Source organism: Felis catus, chromosome F1 (assembly GCF_018350175.1).
Source record: "Felis catus isolate Fca126 chromosome F1, F.catus_Fca126_mat1.0, whole genome shotgun sequence".
NCBI lineage: Eukaryota > Metazoa > Chordata > Mammalia > Carnivora > Felidae > Felis > Felis catus.
The window spans coordinates 54806450-54826999 of record NC_058384.1 but is presented as its reverse complement, the minus strand read 5'-3'; the positions used below and the strand labels follow the sequence as shown (position 1 = coordinate 54826999).

Genomic DNA, 20550 nt, shown 5'->3' with positions numbered 1-20550 from the left:
AATGTTTATTCATTTTTGAGACAGAGAGAGACAGAGTGTGAATGGGGAAGGGGCAGAGAGAAAGGGAAACAGAATCTGAAGCGGGCTCCAGGCTCTGAGCTGTCAGCACAGAGCCCGACATGGGGCTCGAACTCACGAACCGTGAGATCATGACCTGAGCTGAAGTTGGACGCCCAACCAGCTGAGCCCCCTGGGTGCCCCGCATATTGAAGTTTAATATCTTGGTATAGATATTACTCCAGGGTAACTGTCTTCTGGGACATGCAACTTCTTGGCAAGAGGTTGCATTACAGCTTGTTGTGACTTGTCGACTTTTTCCTCAGCATCCTACTGATACTTCAATAATAAAATAATCTCTGTGAATACTTAAGGCAATAAAGGCGAGTTGTAAATCCTAATAATGGGTGAAGATTTTTAGAAAGTGTGCTTTTAATTAAAAGCCACACTGATCATAATCAAGAAATGGTTGGTATAACCAAGCCCACTTCTAAAGTGCTATATCTCTTCAGTTGTCCAAATTTACTTTATCAATAATTCTATTTTTATTTTCTTTTACCGCTGGATCTATATGACCACTGTAGTTTATCTTACCTCTTCCAGGATTTTAAAACAGGCAGACTTTGGGGGAAGATCAATGGTATTAAATTTGAAAACGGACTATATCTGAACCTAGAGCAAAAGCCTAGGAAACATATCACCGTCATCCTCTTGATACACGCATCACCAAACTACCTTTCAGTTTGCTGTTTTAGGAGAGCCTTAAATGGCTCTCCATTTCATATCAGGAACACTTAAGGAAAGGGTGAGCATCCAAATTAGATAGAAAACAGTTGTGTTCCTGACAATATAAAAGACTAAATAATGAGAAAAGACTCAAACTACAGAATATCTGGACATGCTGAACAAAATGTAAAGCCATCTTTTTAGATGTATAGTTGAGACTGAAGGAAAGTAAATGGTCAAGACCAGAAATGATCCTAAGCACCTCCCATGCCCACGCCCAGTTTAGACTGTCCCAATCTAGGACCACTGAGGTATATTGGTGAGTGCCCCTGTGGGAAGGGAGCTAAGATGGGGAGTTAGGTGTAAGTAAGGATCCTATCAAGCCAGAACCTCTGGAAAGTTCTATCCTCAGAAAAGAGCAGACTGGAAACAAAACTCTGCCTATAGGCACAGGAAAATAAAGGATCTCATTTCCACCTGGGCTTCAAGTAGAGGATTCTGAAGATTTGTAACCAAGAATTTATCCTCACATGAATTTCTATTGTAAAATTACACCAAGCCAAAAACCTAACAAAAAACTGGTCTTTGAAGCAAATGCAAAGCCACTCTCATGGTACATGCCTTAAACTCTAAATGATTCTTTTTATTTTACAAATGAAAACCTACTGAAAGTGGTCTTATGAGCCAAAAATTAAAAAAAAAAAAAAAGTTGTAAACAGATTTAAAGAGCAATTTGAAGAGACTACCTAAAAGAACTGAGGTAAAAATATGGAAGATAGAATGGCTGGAAGACTTGGAGGAGAATCAAGTTCAACATACATACATCTAATAGAACTTCCAGAAGAGGTAGAAAGAATAGGGAGGTGCATTATTCCAGGGGCATATTGACTGAATTCAATGAAACAACTGAAGGAAAATGTGAATCTTCATATTCAAACTGTACACAAATCTTTATCAGAAAATAGTAAATGTAAATTTAGTCATACCTAGACGCATTGTAACAAAACTTAAGAACACCAAAGAGAAAGAAAAGAACTTAGTAGCCAGGGATAAAAGATGTAACCTACGTAGGAATGACATCACATTGGTAGCAAACTTAAAAACATGAGTACAGTCTAGAACATAAGAGATAAGATTTTCAAAGTATAGAGACAAAATAATTATCAACATAGAGTTTTATATCCAGTTAAACTATTTCCCAAGAGTGAGGATGAAATAAAGACAATTCCAGGTAAAGACCAATTATTACTAAACTTATCACTTCATGTAGAAGAAAATAGGATGCATAAAAAGAGAATCAAAATCAAGAAGGAACTGTGAGCAAAGAGATTGTTAAACGTGTCCATAAAGCTAAAATATTGAATATATAAAAGTTAATAATGATGTTGAAGTGCCCATGAAGATGGTTAATCTGGACAACAATATGGAAGTGTGAAAAAATAATAAGTATGCATGTTGACACTTAAAGGTAATAACCAAAAGAATAAAAATATAATTTTCAAGCTAGTGTAAACAAGCAATAGATACCATAAAGGAGGAAACAAAAATGTAGAGAAACGTGAGGCAAATAGCGTTAAATAATACGGGAAAAATAGATCCAGATATACCAGTAATCACAATAAATGTAAATGGAGTAAATGCATCAGTTAAATTCAGGGATAATTATCATAGATCAAAAAACAAAACCCTGTAAATGCTGTTTATGGTAAGTACAACTAAAACTTAAGTTATAATTTAAATATCTGTAAAAGAAAGCCAGGTAAGCTGTATTTATAGCAAGCAAAATGAATCTTTAAGTATTTCAAGAGAGTTGAAGCACTCTTTTCAGACAGACTTGCTATGCTAGGTTAGACTAGAAATTTTTCAGGAGTTTGAAATTTGTGAATAGAGTAAAATCTTAGTCATTTGAGAGAATGTGGCAGAAGAAATGACATAATAGAAAACATTAGTGGTATAGTATTTTAAGTTAAATGTTCAGTCAGTGAGTCAGTAACATTTGGACTCAAATGAGAGTTCACATTTTAACTGGGACTTTCTAGCTAGTTGACTTTGGGCAGGTGTGTTACCTCTTCAAACCTCAGTGTCATCTGCAAAATGAAACCAATAATACCTTAGATTGGCCAGGAAGATCAAAAGAAATACTGTATATGGAAGTATTTGTCACTGCAGAGCTACAGACTTCGTTATATATTGTTATCCACCTATGCCAGAATATTTTTGCTGTATATTGCCCATAAGCAAATTGAGAGAAGATATTATTGCAATTCACCTATAACCCATTTTTTTTAGTTATTTGAAGCATCATCATCACTAAAACTATTTACTTGCCATTAATTTTCAGGAAAGGATGTAGGCTTTTGGAGTAAACTTAACCAAAGTTTGAATCGGAGCTTACTCACTGCATAGTCATGGTTAAGTGACATCGTGTCTCCAAGGCCATTTATCATTCCTTCTTAGCACAGTTGTTATGAGGAACGGAGATGAATATCATATGCCTAACAAGTAAACCACGTGCATGGTACATAATAGGGAGACCATGGTCCGGATTATATTATTGAAAATTAACATCCCTGTGTGCCTTCACAACCAATACAATTTTAAGATATTTTTTTTTAGTTTTTTGAAAAGACTATTCTTTGATACATAATGATTCCATAAGAAATATATTTCTGTATAATAAAAATATTTATTAATAAAAACACTTCTCCAAACATGTCAATATAGATTACGTCTTTCATTTTTTTACAAAGTTTTCATCACTTAAGAAAAAAAGGGAAATTAGTTCTACATTAAATTTTTATTATTTATTATTTTAAAAGCATGTGCCTTGTATTTTAGGCATTAAAGATTCAAACTGATTTGATTTAACAAAATTCACATGAGAAATGTCTACAATTTTGCAGATAAAATGAAGAATGGTCTGAATCAGGCTTTTCTATATTCAGAATGAAATAATTAAAACACCTGACAATGAGTAGTAACACCTACCATTTTCTCACAACTCAAACTGTGCTAAATGCTGTTTCTTTTCTTAATAGTAATCAAACAACCCATGCCCTTAAAAATTAGTTATTGAGAACAAAGGACTGCATTATAACTCACGATTTTAATAACCACAAATAATAATGATGATAATAATAATAATAATAATAGTCTTGGCCCCAAGCTGGCTAGAAAAGTAATAGGGAAAAGAGGATGGTAAGAAAGAGTGAATGCGTACCACAAATGCCTTCTGAATACAGGGGAGGGTCTGAAGTGGGGTGCATGGGCTGTTATGTAGGAACCCTGCAGTATGTATGACCTCCCCTTCCATTGGCTGTTTATCCAACATCAATACAACACTTGAGAAGCCAAATTACCAAACAAGCTGCCAATTAGGCTTGCAGTCAGCTGGACAGATTAACAGCTAAGAGAGGCCGATACAAGATTTTCATCTCTTGAGCCAATTACGCAAGTGAATTGCCATCCACAGTACTCTCTGGAAGATTCGAGGGGAAAGGAGCGACTAGGCTGTCATAAGAAATCCCGAGTAAAGGGGGCTGGGAACGGGAGCGTGCGGGAGAGTTAGCAGGCTTCGTGTTGCTAAAATTGCCCAAACAGGAGGAGAGCCTTCCAGGAAAGGACTTAAAAGATTTAGCACTGCCAGGAGCAAAAGGAAAGGAAATTAAGGTTGTAGGATGCTGTGCGGAGACAGAGTTGTTCCGCTCCCAAGTCTTAATCTCATAAAAAGGATGAGAGACCAACAGTAGGTCTCACTCCAGAATCATTGTCCATGAAAAATGAAGTAACTGTTACCTTTTCTTTAAGGTTGTATAGAAAAGCTTTTTTTGTTTGTTTGTTTTTCAGGAATCTGTTTCTATGTGGAAAGATTTAGCGTTTGAGAAATTAAATATTCTTTCTTTTTATTGTTTTACTTCAAAGTATAATATAATGCTTTGTTTTATTTTCATGAAGAAGAGAGATGAAATCACCTAAAATACAGAGAAGGAGTGGGTTCTTTTCCATCTGTATAAAAAACAAGCATGGGGAGAATTCGCGTGGTCACTCCTGGGAAATACCAAATACCAACATTTGAAATTAGGATACTCAGTCAATTACCATTTGATGTTCACTTTAGATCTGAGAATTGACCACAATTTAGCAATTTTTGAAGAGGTGTATTAAATTGGCCTCATATTTTTTCTTAAATATGAAACAGATTTTAAACCTGAACTTTTGCAAGCTCTTGCATCCAAGGTATGATTAAACAGTCGTGCAGCCAGAGCACCAGTAGACCTCTGACCTGATTGGAGCTTAGAGATGGAGTTAAACTAATTTGTGGCAATCACTGAAAAATCAGGGGTGTGGGACAGAAGCTAGTTCACTGTTCAACCTGACATACCTGTTTGGCGGCTGTTCAGAAAATATTAGATATCTCGGATGTCTGTCTTGGTTGCCACCATAATCATAATTTCAAAATAAAAACCTAATTGCTTTTTTTGTTGTTATATTAGGGAAAAGTTTTGACAAACGGCTTTTGTTTAGTGTGTGTGTGTGTGTGCGTGTGTTAACTAAGAGGTCCATTTTTTACGTTTTATATATGCGTGTGTGCGTGTATGTGTGTGTGCATATGTGCACAGAGAGTTTATATATATATATATATATATATATATATATATATATATAATTGCCCTAGTCTAGCAGTAAATAATGTTAATTATGAATTTTTCTTTGACAACAGTCATTGCTATTTAAGCTGCTTGGTTTTTCATTACACATTAAGGTACTTGTTTCAGTGAGCTGAGACCCAATTTGACAAATCCAAAACTGACTCATTATTGGAGTAACCTAGTTTTTCCTTACTCCCTGTAATTAATTTAGCAAATGGCAATAATGTATTCTATTCTCAGTCCTAAAATGTACTGAAGATTGAGACTACCACAATGTCCAATAAAGGGCTTTGAAAATCAATTGATTATAGTAAATGAGTGTCGGTTATTAAAACTTATTTCTAGCTCTTTGCACTTCCATTCTTGTAGAAGTCAGAATCAGGAGGAACAACCCACTTGCTCTTCCCCGAGAAGGCCAGATATGAAGTACCACGTGAAACAAACTGTTGGTTCAACCCTGGCATTTCTTTCATTATGATTTTTTTTTTTTTACTGTGAAATATATATGCCAAAGAATACACAGAAATGCATAGGTACAGTTTAAAGAACAATAATGCACTGGCCATTTCTGTTACCAACATCCAGGCGAAGAAATAGAACACTACACTTTCCAGTCCCATAGTAACTTTTATTGTTATTACTGGTGCTGGAGGATCCTTCTGTGCCTTGTATTACCATTTTTAAACGTAGTCTTAGAGAAGGAAAAGGACAGAGAGTCCCAACCTTCTTGGGGAGTGGGGATGGAGTAGAAGGTACCCTCATAACCCCCAAGTCAGGGAGGAAAAATTGATGATGGTGGAAAAGGTGCGGAGGGGGATGTGGGTCGATGCCAAAGACATCTGATTCACAAGCCTTCGAGAGTAGTGAGTGATCTTGTCAACAGCTGCCCATTTCAACCCTCAAACTGTCCAGGAAGAGAGCTCACATTTCCGACCAGAAATATGCCGGACCCAGGGCTTAGCTGGTATATACACCAGAGACATACTCAGATCTTTGAAAAGTGAGACTTTATCCATGGAGGACTAAGGAGGGAAGGGTGAGCTAGCACTGCATCCCTGGAAGTTTGTGGCCCAGAGTTCTACCACAGACTTCTCGGAAGGCTCTGACAGAGGAGATTGGGCTAAACATGTTCTCACTAAAATAAAGACTGTTTTAAGATGCCCTCAACCCCTTTCCCACACAATCTCCAGTATTTGCTCGCCACTTCCTTCTTCTGCAAGGGGCGTATCATAAGAAATGCTCTGTATTTGAGAGTCCTGATTACTTTTAACAGGTTATCTCTAGATTTGCTATAGTCCCCTTTCATACGCCACAATCTCACAGCTGCTGATACAGGATAAGCAGAAATGGGCCACTCTCAGGGTGCCAGCCTGCACTGTACAGCTGGGGCACACAGAGCAAGACCAAGTCTTCCGTCAAAGGAGGGAGCCCAGGTTCTTGTGCTTCCTTGACTTTTACACTTGTTCATTTCACAATCCCTCGAATTTAGAGATTTGGTACTTCTGCGCTTTCCCCTAGAATCAGATGTACGGTTCGTATGCTCAACTATTTCCATAAGAGCCTACAAGAAAATTTAAGTTAAAGGTCAATCTTTGGGGGGAGTCTGGGTAGCTCTGTCAGTTGAGGCTCCAACTCGATTTCGAGTCAGGTCATGATCTCAGTCTCTGTGCTATCAAAATAAATAAATAAATAAAAACTTTGTTAAAAAAAAAAGTCAATCTCTGAAAATGTCATCAAATAGATAATGCTTAAGATGGGTGCATCTCTCAATTGTCTTTGCTAAGAACATTGGGGAAATAACAGCTATTTCTAAATCTCATGGTAAGCACTGCCCAACCTCCTTTTCCAAAATAAGGAATGAGGGTAGGTAGGAGATCAGGGATGGAGGGAAAAGGGAAGGATTACTTTATATACAGTGCTATACATGACAGTAATATTCTTTTTTCTCTATTCTTCCCTTCTTCCCTCCTTCTATAGTGATCAAAACATAGAAATGGAAGAAGGGGGAAGAAAGGAATTAAAAGGTACATATGTTATAGTCCAAATAATAAATAACAAGATGATTAGAACAATGTCAACAATTTCTATGAATTAGGGATGTCATCAGTTGTGCTTTTTATTTGGTTTGGTTTTAGTTTTGGTTTTATGGAATGTCAAAGCCCCGAGGAAGTATAAGGTATTAGATCGTAAGTTGGTGATCTTCAGAATTATCGTTGGCACTAACACAGCAATGAAATTAAATCTCTTTGTATTTTATCATTTACTGAGAATACTTTGCCTGCACGATCTCATCTGACCCTGGCAACTTGCTGTGAGGTAGGCAGTGGACGTTGTTATACCTACTTTACAGAAGAGAAAACAAAAGCCCCAAGAAGTTAAATAACTTAATCAACTACTAAGTAGTATAGCTGAAACTCTAAACAAGATCTTTCTTCCATGGATTCCTCTACCCCTACAAGCTCCTTCTCCCAAGATGAATAAACAACGACCCTCTCACCCCTTCCCCACCCCCACCCCCAGTACCTTGTTGAAAGAAAAACTTATGAAAATATGATTTTCTTAGCTTGAGAGGAGATCTTCACCTGTGTCTGTACTAATGTGTTTTGGGGCGGGGGGGTGTTTTGTTTTTTTTTTGTCATTTTATAATTTCAGGATTTGTAGGAGAAAACGCCCAGCCAATCCTAGAAAGCAACATTGGAAATCGAATGCTCCAGAATATGGGCTGGACACCTGGGTCAGGCCTTGGACGAGACGGCAAGGGGATCGCGGAGCCAATCCAAGCCATGCAGAGGCCAAAAGGATTAGGTCTTGGATTTCCTCTACCAAAAAACACCCCTGCACCTGCCACTCCCAATTCAGGAAAATCCGCCTGAGAAGAAAAACAAAGAAGAAATGTTTTACAATTTTTATTTAATATATATATATATATATATATATATGTACATACATATGTACACATATATATGTGTACGTACATATATACATATGTACGTACACATATATGTGTGTTATGTATGTATATGTATGTACATATTTATATATATGTATGTGTATATATATACATACGTATATATATATTCCATTGTATGTATGTATATATGTGTGTGTGTGTATATATATATATATATATATATTCCATTGCCCTAAAATTACAACATAGCTTCCGTTTTCGAAGCAGAAATTGACCTTGCCTCAAACTCCTCACTCTAGCGTCCTGCGAATGGTCCTCCCACAGTGATAGAAATGGGGTTCCCTCACAGTTACTGGTGCTAAAGTGAAAACCTTTACCTTTAAAAATTTTTTCAGCAACTTCCAGTTATTTCTAGGTATAAATAACAGCTTGTTGCCCCTATTTATTTTGATCTCATAGGTCAGTCATTTCTAGCTGGATTCAGTCATTGTGTGTGCAATGCCCAGGCAAACATGAGACACCCACGTGTTTCTCAAATGGGATAGGCCAGAAAGGATGTTGTTTCCTATCACACCCAGAACTCCAAGACCTATCATCACGTCAATGAAGTCCTAAGCAAATCTTTGTTTGAAAGGCTTGCCACTTTCACATTCCTTGAATCTGGCTTTTTCGTGAGGATTCTGTAATGGGGTGGTACCCGTTCATCTATCCTTGGACAGGGTAGTATCAGGTTCACAGTTGACAAACAGTGATTAATGTTTCCCTCTGACATTGTTGACCAAAACAAACCTCATCATTGTTATCACCGGAGTGCCCTCAACATGACTTGCGGATTTCACCAATTTTACCTCATTTAGAACATCAAATAATTATTGAAAGAAAAATGTATTTTTTCAATTCACCATGACCGAACTGTAAATTCTATTCATCTAGATTTACTTCTACCTCTGTCTTCCCAAAGGTTGATATTTTTTTAGATCAATGCAACTGTAGTAAACTAATTTTCAGTTTTAACCATTGGAGTAACCTGTTTGAATTATTGAATCGATTTATTTGAAAATTTAAATGGCTCTCCCAAGAATTCAGATCTCTGGCAGTGATCCAACCCATTTACAAGGTGAACAAGAGGATGAATGGTAATGATTTGCCCTTTCTAACATCTGAGTAGTTACTTTAAAACCAAGCAAAAACAAGTCATTTTTATTATATGTTTCTATTGTTATTTTTGAATCATCTGCTTTATAATGCCAAGGCTTCTAAATTGCTCTTAGCTTAGAGGATGATGATCTTCATTATTAAGGACTGATATTATATTTATAATGGCTTTTATTGGTTGAGTAAAGGCCAGGGTAACACGTGTGAATCACCTTTCTAATGAAGTTTTTTAAGTTTTTTTAAGAGCAGTTTTAGGTTCACAGAAAAATTAAAGAGAAGGTACTGAGACTTCTCATAGGCCCTCTGCCCCCAAACATGCACAACCTCCCCCATTATCACCATCCCCCACGTGGTGGTATCACCTAAAGTCTACAGTTTACAGTTCACTCTGGTCTGGTACATTCTGTAGGTTTGGATCAATGTCTAATGACATGAATCTACCATTATAGTATCACACAGCAGTTTCACTGCCCTGAAAATCCTCACTACATTCTAGTAGGTTTTAGAAAATTTGTAAGTCCCCGAGTTTTTTAAAGTAGGAAGTAGAGCTTTATGCCTATAGTAGACCTTTCCCAGGTGGTGCCCTGCCAGTTAGGGAAAAGAAAGTCAGCCTGCTATTTGAGAGTCTCTATGGTTTGCCAAACATACATGTTTAAGAATTCTCTTCTTTCCTAGGGGCATTGTGGTAAGAGGACAGTTTGGTTTAGGGATTATAGACTACCAGGTGAATTGTTCATTTGAGGCATTCTTATTGGATAGAGTAACCCTATTGTATGATTATTTTCTATAAGTTTGTTTCATAGAAATTTGCCATTTTTTTTAAAAAGTGCTTTTTGTTAAATACTCATTCTAGCTATGTAAGGGGAGAAGTCTGGAGGGGATCATCTATATACCAGGTTGAAACTTCTTAGACTGTGTATAGTGCTCTAGGATCTACTCAAAAGATTTCTTTAAAAACCCATTGCCTGAATTTTCTAAAAGCCTAGAATTTTGAAAAGCCAAATTTGGAGCCACTGATAACACACGGTAAGGTTCTTGTGAGACTGGTCCCACACTCCTAATGTTCGAACCCTCATAGTGAGGAAAAGCAGATACCAACACGGGGAAACTCCTTGATTAAGTATTGCAGTCTTTATGAACGTTTTGTGTTGTTTCCCATCTGGAGAGATCCTAGTCATCTGAAGCAGCCCCTCTGAGATGCTCACTTACCTTGGGTATTTTCCTCTAACACTCCCTCTTAAAAAGATCATGTTTACATTTTCAGCAAGCAGAAGAAAGGTCTTAATCTTGACCTCTAGAGCCCTTTATGTGTCTCTCAGAGGACTTAAAATATTTTTTATGTTATGGAAGTACCGTAAAACCTTGGTTTGCGAGCATAATTCATTCTGGAAACATGCTTGTCATCCAAAGCACTTGTATATCAAAGCGAATTTCCCCAGAAGAAACCAGGGAAACCTGGATGATTTATTCCACAACCCAAAAATATTCCTATAAAAATGATTATAATACTGTAATATGATACAAAATGATGAAGAAAATACAAAATATAAAGAAAAATAAATTACCTTTGAAAACCTTTGTGGCTGGTATGAGGGAGACCAGAGGGAGAAGGGTTACTGTGTAGGACAAATTTCACTATCACTCACTCACTAACAGAATCACTGCTATCTGTTGGCTCAATGGATTCTTTTTCTTTTCGTGAAAGTTTAACAAGGAACCTATCCAGTGACCTAAAATGAAGCAAAGCATTCTTAAGCTTACTCTTGTATGGAAAAGCAAAGGACTGGCCATAGGTGCTTTGAAGTGATAAGAAAATACACGAGTGCCAGTTGTGGGCACCTTCCCATGTTCTCAAAAATAACTGATCTGTCAAACAACGTGGCCTGAGACTGAGCATCTGAGCATGGGAGGCGATCACCCACAATCCCACAGTGACAGAGAGAAAGAGAGAGAGAAGAACCATTGGCTCAGTTGTGATCATGTGATATATGCCCTCCCACACTACTAGTATTAAAAGATATCTCTTGTTTATCAAGTTAAAATTTATTAGGAATGTTTGCTCGTCTTGCAGAACACTCGCAAAACAAGTTACTTGCAATCCAAGGTATCCGTGTATTTCACTATACAAAACATGAATCAATACTCAAAGTAGGGAAGTGGCAATATCCTAAGCTTTCCCTGCTATCGCACAAACATACATCGGAAATACATACGTCCCTTCCCCATTCAGTCTTCCAGAAAAATCAGTGCAGACCTGATGTTCTATTTGTACCAGAATGTAATTGGAGAAATAAACAATCAAAATATTGAATTCTTAATATAAATCAAGTATTTAAGATATGAAGCCCATTAATTTATGTTTCACATATAGTTACTTTTTACCCATTACTGTGCCCATAGAACCCAAAGCATCCAAAGAAATTCATGATTTAGAAGCCATCATTCATGTCTCCTTAAAAAAGGTAGTAACATTTTTCTCTGCTCATTTGGGAAGCCATTTTCTATTCTACAGTATCTAAAGCCCCATGTCAAATTAATTGGTTGTGCTAAAAAATTTAGAGAATACATAGGTCTCTTCCTTTATTGTCTAAATTACCCATCCCTCAGCTCTAGCCAAGAGAAGCTGAACATGCATGACCTACCTTAGCAATTGAACTTTTTTCTTTGTATACTTGTTATACTTGATATTGGTGAGACTGTGTCCTCGAGTCATTTCCTTCTTTCCTTCCTTCTCCCCAAACATAATTTTTAAGGCTATGTTCCCCTCAAATTTGTTTGCTTTCATCTTTCAGTTACATGGTACCCCTTTAAAAGAAAATTCATAACTGATTAAAATTTACCAATTAATTAATTGGTCTCAACATTTGGATATATAGATCTTATGACTCCTACTGTGCTTACCAAACACAAGTTAAGACAGTAGAGGTAAAGATATTCATAGTGTACACATACAGGTGTGTTTACAGGGCACATAATGTGTGCAATAAACAGACATGATTGCAAAATGTTGCATTTTATTAATATGTTTATTTTAACATTGTGAATTGATATTCTTGTAATTGAACTAACGATTGCATCAACACATTTTCATTTTGAGCAGATTTTCTTGAAGTGAAAATCCTTTCTTCCTGTATGTTGTCTTTCTAAAAACAAGAAGTGATCTAAATCAGTATTGTAAAATGAAGTAGGTTAACAAAGACTATTTTGGATTTTTTTTTTTAGGTTTTTTTTTCCTCTTGGTAGAAATCTATATTAATAGAACAACAAAGAATGAAAGAATAAAACAATATTTAAAAAGATTATTTATAAGCAGTCATTGTCTTCGTGCTTTAAACATTCACCTCTTAACCTGAAAGTAAAGTTGAAAGTGCTTTAAAAAAATTTTTTTTAATTACTACCCTTTGACAATTAAGATCAAACTGCTCAATTCATTGTTAATTTTTAAGCCCTGGAAAACTTCAATGTTTTGAAAAAAAAAATTGGAGAAAAAATTGGTAAACATATTTGACTCACACATTTATTCACAGCTGATTGTGACCTGTTCTAACTTTATTTTCCTGCATGTGTTTATTTTCTCTGAAGTTGGGCCAGACTAACTGACTCAAGGTCTCTTTCCCCTCAAACATTCTATGATTCGAAAGTAGCTAGTACAAGTTCTTTGGCCACCTGGAATATCAATGACAATCAGATGTGTTGGAACGCCTGGGTGGCTCAATTAAGTGGCCGACTCCTGGTTTTCACTCAGGTCATGATCTCACGGTTTGTTCAAGCCCTATTTTGGGCTCTGTGCTGACAGTACAGAGCCTGCTTGGGATTCTTTCTTTCTCTCGCTCTCAATCTCGCTCTCCCTCTCTCTCTCTCTGTCCTTCCCCTGTTCATAGGCGCTCTCTCTCTCTCTCTCTCTCTCTCAATAAATAAATATACTTTTTTTTTAGGGGCGCCTGGGTGGCGCAGTCGGTTAAGCGTCCGACTTCAGCCAGGTCACGATCTCGCAGTCCGGGAGTTCGAGCCCTGCGTCAGGCTCTGGGTTGATGGCTCGGAGCCTGGAGCCTGTTTCCGATGCTGTGTCTCCCTCTCTCTCTGCCCCTCCCCTGTTCATGCTCTGTCTCTCTCTGTCCCCAAAATAAATAAACGTTGAAAAAAAAAAAAAATTAAATAAATATACTTTTTTTAATCAAACATTAAAAAAAAAGGAATCCTATGTGTTACAGTCCCTCCATTTCCTCCTGGAAAATTGTACCTTTCATAAACATGCCTGGATATTTGAAATATGCTATGATACTCATTAAAGTGTTGCATTTTGTTTGCTGTAAGAAACACCCAGTGTGTTGATAAAAATTTTAAACTTTTTCTCCTGAAAAACTATGTAGAGTTGTTACAGTAAGTAGATTTTTTTTTTTAGCCAATAGGTATTAAATACTCATTTATTTAACAGGCTTGCAGTAATATATACTCAACTGACAAGTGGACCATGAAGGCTCCTTCTGCTGGGCTCCTACTAAGCAAAGACTCATTACTTTACACACCTGACGTTTTAAGTAGATCCAGATTTGTCTCTAGTGAGTCAGTGCCATTAACTGCCAAGAGTATGATCTACTATTGCCACTTTTAGTTTTATCTGTACATTAGAGTCGTCTTCTGTCTCTGAATTGTCAGACAGTTTAAATCATTCTCAGATTCACAGGCCTCACTCCTGTTTCGTTTTCAGGATGTCCTGAGTTTACCCCTTGATCTTTCGAGGATGGAGTTGGGTAATATAGTTGAAGGCAGTTTTTGTGTTTGTTTAGTCATGGTTTTTTTTGGAGTTTTTATCTTCAAAATAAATCACAAGAATTCTAAGTGTGTACATGATCCTTGATTACTCGGGTATAAGAGGGTAGAGACAAGACTGCATTGTGATAGTATCCCAGATGACAAGAAAGCCCCCCCACAACTATTTTCTTTTTTTTTTTTTAACGTTTTATTTATTTTTGAGACAGAGAGAGACAGAGGGGCAAAGAGAGAGGGAGACACAGAATCGAAAGCAGGCTCCAGGCTCTGAGCCATCAGCCCAGAACCCGATGCGGGGCTCGAACTCACAGACTGTGAGATCATGACCTGAGCCGAAGTTGGATGCTTAACTGACTGAGCCACCCAGGCGCACCCCCACAACTATTTTCTACCTATTTTCATCTTCCTATTAAATTTCTTAAGACATGTGCATTTCTTCCCGAAGGCAGCATTCTTTAATAAAAGCAGAGACAGTAAGAATTAGTGTTCTTATACTCAGCATATCCTTAAAATATGCTTCCTAAAAGAGCAAATTCTTATATCCCTTATTGAAGCAAATTTCTTCAAATGCTAGAATTTCCTAATTATGATGAGCAAATGAATTTGGGATGAGGGTGGGAACTAGGGTCTGTCCGATGGCTGTGTGGCAAATCAGTAATTCTAAAGTTCTTTGCTGATGGCTCGGATTCATTATGGAAACCGTAGGTCATCCACAGTGCATGCGCCAAGTATGAAACTCAAAAATTTTTACGTGGTTGTGCACAGCACCTGGGAGCACACATTAAGGGTGTGAAATTTGACGTGCAAGACCACCGTATTTCTCACACAGTGGCTATAGTCTCGGTTCTCAGCAGTCTGCACGGTGGTCCGTAATTTCTCAGGCTTGGTTCTTGACCCCTCCGCACCTTGATATGCGTACCCTTTCATTGTACCACTTCAGACTCCTTTCCGCACACCTTCGCCCACTTCACGTATGTTAATCTCACCGGACAGCCTTCCAAAATGAGGAAACAGTCGCTAAGCGCCCAGAAAACCAGCATGTTTTGACTGCTGTGCCATTGTATTTCTCCATTAGGTCCCTTAACAACTCAGCTAGAAACAGGCAGCAGATTTTTTTCCCCCACTCAGTGAGTAATTGTCCGCGCTCCAGTGACAGATGTGCAATATAGCAGCTTCTTCGGGAAAAAATTAACAGTTTGTCCAGCATGTCAGCTCGCTCTTTTTAGTGCTTGGGAGGTCTTGGCCCCATTATGGATGATTTAGAAATTGAGGCAGGCGAAGACCAGCTGCCTGTGCTGAAAGCCTTCGTTAGACGCCCTCATCTGCATTCCAAGACTCACTTGCATCCAGAAATCGGTGGAGCCCCTCTGGCCACAAGATGAGTGTGGGCTGACAATGCCTTGATTTGTTGAGAGAGAGAATAAATGGGTTTTTCAGAAGATGAGGAAATATCACCATTACTGGCCAATTTGCAGCATTTTATCTGTTCTTCAAACATGTCACTTTTGTTATTGTTGCATGGTAATTACATGGTGAAACGGAAAGAAAACAAATTCTGGTTACGTATTCAGATGGATTGCAAAATCATATAATCCTGATAAATGCCCATTTATGATACACACGGATGAAAGGTTCATTTTAATTTTGAGTGGCTAGCTCAGCCATAAATGGGATATAGGATTAAATTCCAGAGAATCTGATTACCTAAAAGCAAATAGTCTTTTCACTTCTTCAGGTCCAGGAAATTCAAGGAAGGACCGTAAAGCATTGTCACAGGCACAACTTTCCTGAGACAACACAGAAAGTGAATTCAGAATTGCCTTCTGAAAAGAATGAGAATTTTCAGTGAAGCTAGAGACTTATCTCGTTGTGAGCGTCATCAGGCAGTCAGTCAGTCACAAAGGCTGCCGGAGAAGCACATCGGGCCTGTGCCGAAACATTTCCAGCTTGGAGCAAGAGCCCTCCATTTTGATGCTCAGGCTCCTGCTCACTTCTGCCGTCTCACCAAACGTTTGACGACTAGAAATCCGATGCTTTTCTTATGTCTGTTTCCTAAGAGTACTTTTTCCCCATCCCCAGGACCCATTATTGTCAATAAATGTTGCCGGTGCAAGTCCGGCTGAACACACAGATCATGAAAAGCAAGGAAATATAAAGGAGCAAGGGAGCCGTCATCCCAGGATTCCTACTGAAAGTGTTGGTGTGCCAAGTAATGAGTCTTTGCTTAGTGGGAACCCGGCAGAAGGAGTGTTCATGGTCCACCTGTCAGATGAGTAGATCTTCCTGTAAACCCGTCAACTGAGTATCTAATATCTATCAGCTCCCAAGTTTGCTGTGACCAGGAAAGAGGAGGCACACCAGCTCTTCACTGCCTTCGCCCTGGGGTAACACGTGTCACTCCTGTTCAGAATCCATCAGCCAGAACTTGTCACATGGACCCAGCTGGATATCAGGGAGGCTGCCGAGACCAGATATTTGTAGGCGCTAACTATTTCTGCCACCTAGTCTTAATGTGACTTGCCCAGACTGTTAAATGTCGCAGCCGCATCTCCGATATTTTATTGGACCTAAGATGCCATCAATTTGAAGACGCCCCTTAATTTTATGTACCACTAAGAAAGAAAACAAAACACTGGCCAACTACAACCCTCCACCCGTGGCAGGATGCATACCAATTTAAGAAACACTAAACTATGAAAATAGGACAGAACATGTTCATAAGTATCAAGTGAATGGTGCAAAGAAAAAACCCTAAGGAGTGTCAGGGAAGGTCACACGGATAGGTGGGATTAGACAGGCTCCTTGAAGAAAGATAGGATTCGCTTAGAAACAAGGAAGGTTCGTTTTTACTGACGAGCTGCCACTGTGCATGATGGAAATGGCATAGGGGTTACTGCAAGCTGGATTCAATGCCCAGCCCGAACGCCTTCCATACGATTTGCGGCTAATTCATGAGTAAGGGGGTTCTATGCCCAAGTTTGAAATAATAATAACCTCATGTAATTATGAAGCCTAAATGTAATAATACATATCAAATACTCCAGTATGGTGTCTTGGTGTGTTTTTCTGTTTCTGATGAAGCGATAAATTGTTGTTGTTGTTGTTGTTGTTGTTGTTTACTCTTCTCGTTGGAGAGAAGTATTGACACATTTTTACTTTGCTGGCAGTTCCCAGTAAAGACAGTGATACTCAACAATCCTCCTAATTCCATAACCATTGATGAACATACCCTTAATACTAAACTTCGGCTATGACTCCAAGTATTAGTTTTTAAAAATCCATTCAGCTATAACCTATAAATGATAAAAATACAAAATTCAATCACCCGCACTCAATAATTTCTTACTACCTGATTGAAGATCATTCAGGAACCTCTGGCCATGCCCACCAAGGCCTTTGGTAACCACCATGGCTTTCATTATGCCACTGGTCTCCCAGAACTGGGAGGCACAGAACCCACTGAGGAAGTGGTATGCCCCGGACTCTAAGAAGAGCTAATGCTTTGACAACTTCCTCAGATAGGTTGCTTGCTTAAGATGCTTAGTTGGAATAGGCTACTGTATTTTCACAGAATCTTTTTGAGAATATATTCTAGAATAAGGCTCATCAAACTTCAGAGTGCATAAGAATCACCAAGGAAACACTTAAACATGGAGATTGTCAAACTGCACCCCCAAAAAGGCATCTGAGCATGAGTATGCAGTAGAGAAAGACTATCCTGGAAAAACCAGATTACATGATCCCCAAAGCCCAGTCTCCTGTGATGGATTCCACGGGGTCATCTGCCCCCACTCTCAACCTGGGAACCCTTCTCAACACCACCACCTTTCCACCCTTTCCCAGAGACAATTCTCAGGAATTTAAAGTTAGGATATTTTACTCTGCCCTTGATGTGAAGGATCTCTTGAATGGAGAAGCAATGAACAAGGAAACAGAGAAAGGCAGTAGGTGGATGAGTTAAAGGATGGAACAGCGGAGCAGAGCGTGGAGACGAAAGAAAAATGGCGGGTCTCCCACACCCCCTGAGCCTGGCATACGGCTGCTAGAGGCCCTCTTCAAAAAAAGACCAGAGGTCCGTGACAGGGAAGGTGGAGGAAGCAGCACTTTTCTGTATGAGAATATGACATCTCTTTTCCACGGGACTGGCCTTTTACATTATTGGGCAGAATACTTACCACGTGGGTGCAAATATCTTATTAGCAAACAGATAAATCAGAGGCTGGATCATTCACATTATACAAAGATTTTTCATGTTGTAAAGAGCACAGGGTCCCTTTAGGTAGCATTTTCTCAAGTGCTTATTTACAGATCATTAAATACTTAACAGAGGGAAAAAGTAAAAGCTGAAGTGCTTAAGCCCGTATTTATTAAATATCCACCGTAGATTCAGATAAAGCAAATCTAAAATCATAATGACAGTTAATTGTCTAGGTTTTAGATTTTTATGTTAGCAGACAGGAAGCTAAAATAACAGCCTGTCCAGGTTAATACAAGACTCTTGAGCACTCTACCGTGGTTGTAATTCTTTTCTGAGGGCTTATCCTCAGTCCCTTCAGACACCCCTTTATCTTATAATAAATGTCCCTTTTTTGTACAAGTTAAGCTTTCTGTTATTTCCATACAGTACTCATTTTCTGCTGGATGTTGGCTAATATATAAATGTACTATAAAACACCAAAAAGTAGTACCATAACTTGACCAACTGAATTTTTTCTGATTGTGCAATCACCTACGAATTTCTAGTTTTAAAAGAGCTATTATGCCTTATAATGATTTAATAAAGTTCCACCTTGTAGCAATGGAGTATTTTAAATGACTTGGCCTCATTTTCCTTTTCTCTTTTAAAGGGAGCCCAGCTCTATCAAATTCCAACCCAGTGGTTCCTGTCTGTGGAAGAGGCCCATTATTGCAAAGGACTCTCATAAGATTGAAGAATTCTGAATATTAGTTACTTTACTTTTTAAATATGTTAATGGATATATAACATGGAACATTTTTCCCTGAGCTGTTTTACAATTTTTATGTGCCGCAGAGTAAGGAGGGCATGGAAATCTGTAAAATGTGATTAGAAACCACTTCCCACAGTCTACCATCCCCTCTTAACAGCACACTCCTAGGCTACTGTGTTCGGCTGCCGGTTCTTGAGGGAAAATGGCTGTCACTGGTAAGATGTTTCCCCTGAAATCAGCAGCTGGCCCCGTTTCCCCATCCGGCTCACCACCTGCCTCTAGCCTTTGGGACAGGAGTTCCGGGACCCCCTCTATGGAGAAGAAGAAAGCAAACAAGCAAGTAAGCAAGCAAGAAAAGGGGGGCAGAGAACAGAAAGCACCCTGTTAGCTCCCATGGTTTCCCTTCTTTTATATCTGGGCCCCAGGGGCAATGTTACAGCAGAAGGAGCACTAGGCCAGGAGTTGGTAAAGTTGGGTTAACATTAGGACACTCACCTGACTGTTCTGGTTCTGTATCCACATTTATAAAATGAAGAGGTTGCACAGCAAAAGGAATTGATGCTTCTGAGTGCCTACTCTGTGCTGGAGATACCATACATAATTTCCCTGTGAACTTCACAGAAAGGTATTACTACCTCTCACGGGTCTTTCTCAGTCATGAAGATTAGACAACACTTAACTTTCATAATGCAGGCTAACTGGAAAAAAAAATTATTCCTAAAGTAGCAGAAAGTCCAAATACTTAATATTTAAGGACATGCGATGTTACTGTTTACAGGTAAATTACCAACCATTTAAATTAACATTGAATAAAATTGTATTTAAACAATTAATATTCAAATCAGTGTTTGTATGCAAACAGCATTTGCATGTATCAAGAGTTTTGAAATTATTTTCTCTAAAGACTTTATTTCTCCTGTAGTGCGTATTGACTGTTAATTGACTGATAAAACTATCATTGCGGTGAATAGGCATACTACCCCAGCCCAAGTCTCAATGACCACAAATTCAAAATTTGTGAAGTCCATATAACTAAGATTTGACAATATCCTTCGATATATGTCTCATGATGTGTCAGGTTTCTGTTCACACAGGATAACACTAACTTGACAATATGACCTTGGTCAAAAGCCCATGATTTCCCAGAACGATGAAAAAGAAAGTAATGCTTTTTTTTTTTTCTTTAAAGAAGTAGGGTCCAGGGTAATGACCTTAACTCCATATAGAATTTGAAGAATTGGAACAGGTTCAGAAAAAATCAAGACAAATGATTAAAGGCTAAGGGGATTAACTTTAAGAAAAATATAGGCAATGAATAATGTAGAGTTTGCTAAATAATGACCACAGAGAGGGTTTAATAATTCCAAGAATATTTTAAAGACACCAACATCCA

The 20550-nt window shown here is 38.3% G+C and overlaps 1 protein-coding gene across 2 annotated transcripts in view; it reads left to right on the top strand.

The window, feature by feature from the left end:
• GPATCH2 (G-patch domain containing 2) overlaps positions 1 to 8289 on the top strand; it is a 175763-nt gene extending 167474 nt beyond the window's left edge. Inside the window, exons 10-11 of one of the 2 annotated variants that reach the window (XM_045049004.1) lie at positions 7350 to 7396; positions 8025 to 8161. In XM_045049004.1, coding sequence (XP_044904939.1) covers positions 7350 to 7363 — 14 coding nt within the window. In that variant the 3' untranslated portion in view covers positions 7364 to 7396; positions 8025 to 8161. Of the gene's footprint in view, positions 1 to 7349; positions 7397 to 8024 lie in introns of both variants that reach the window. The other variant, XM_045049003.1, reaches the window with a different exon arrangement.
• Positions 8290 to 20550: the final 12261 nt, after the last annotated feature.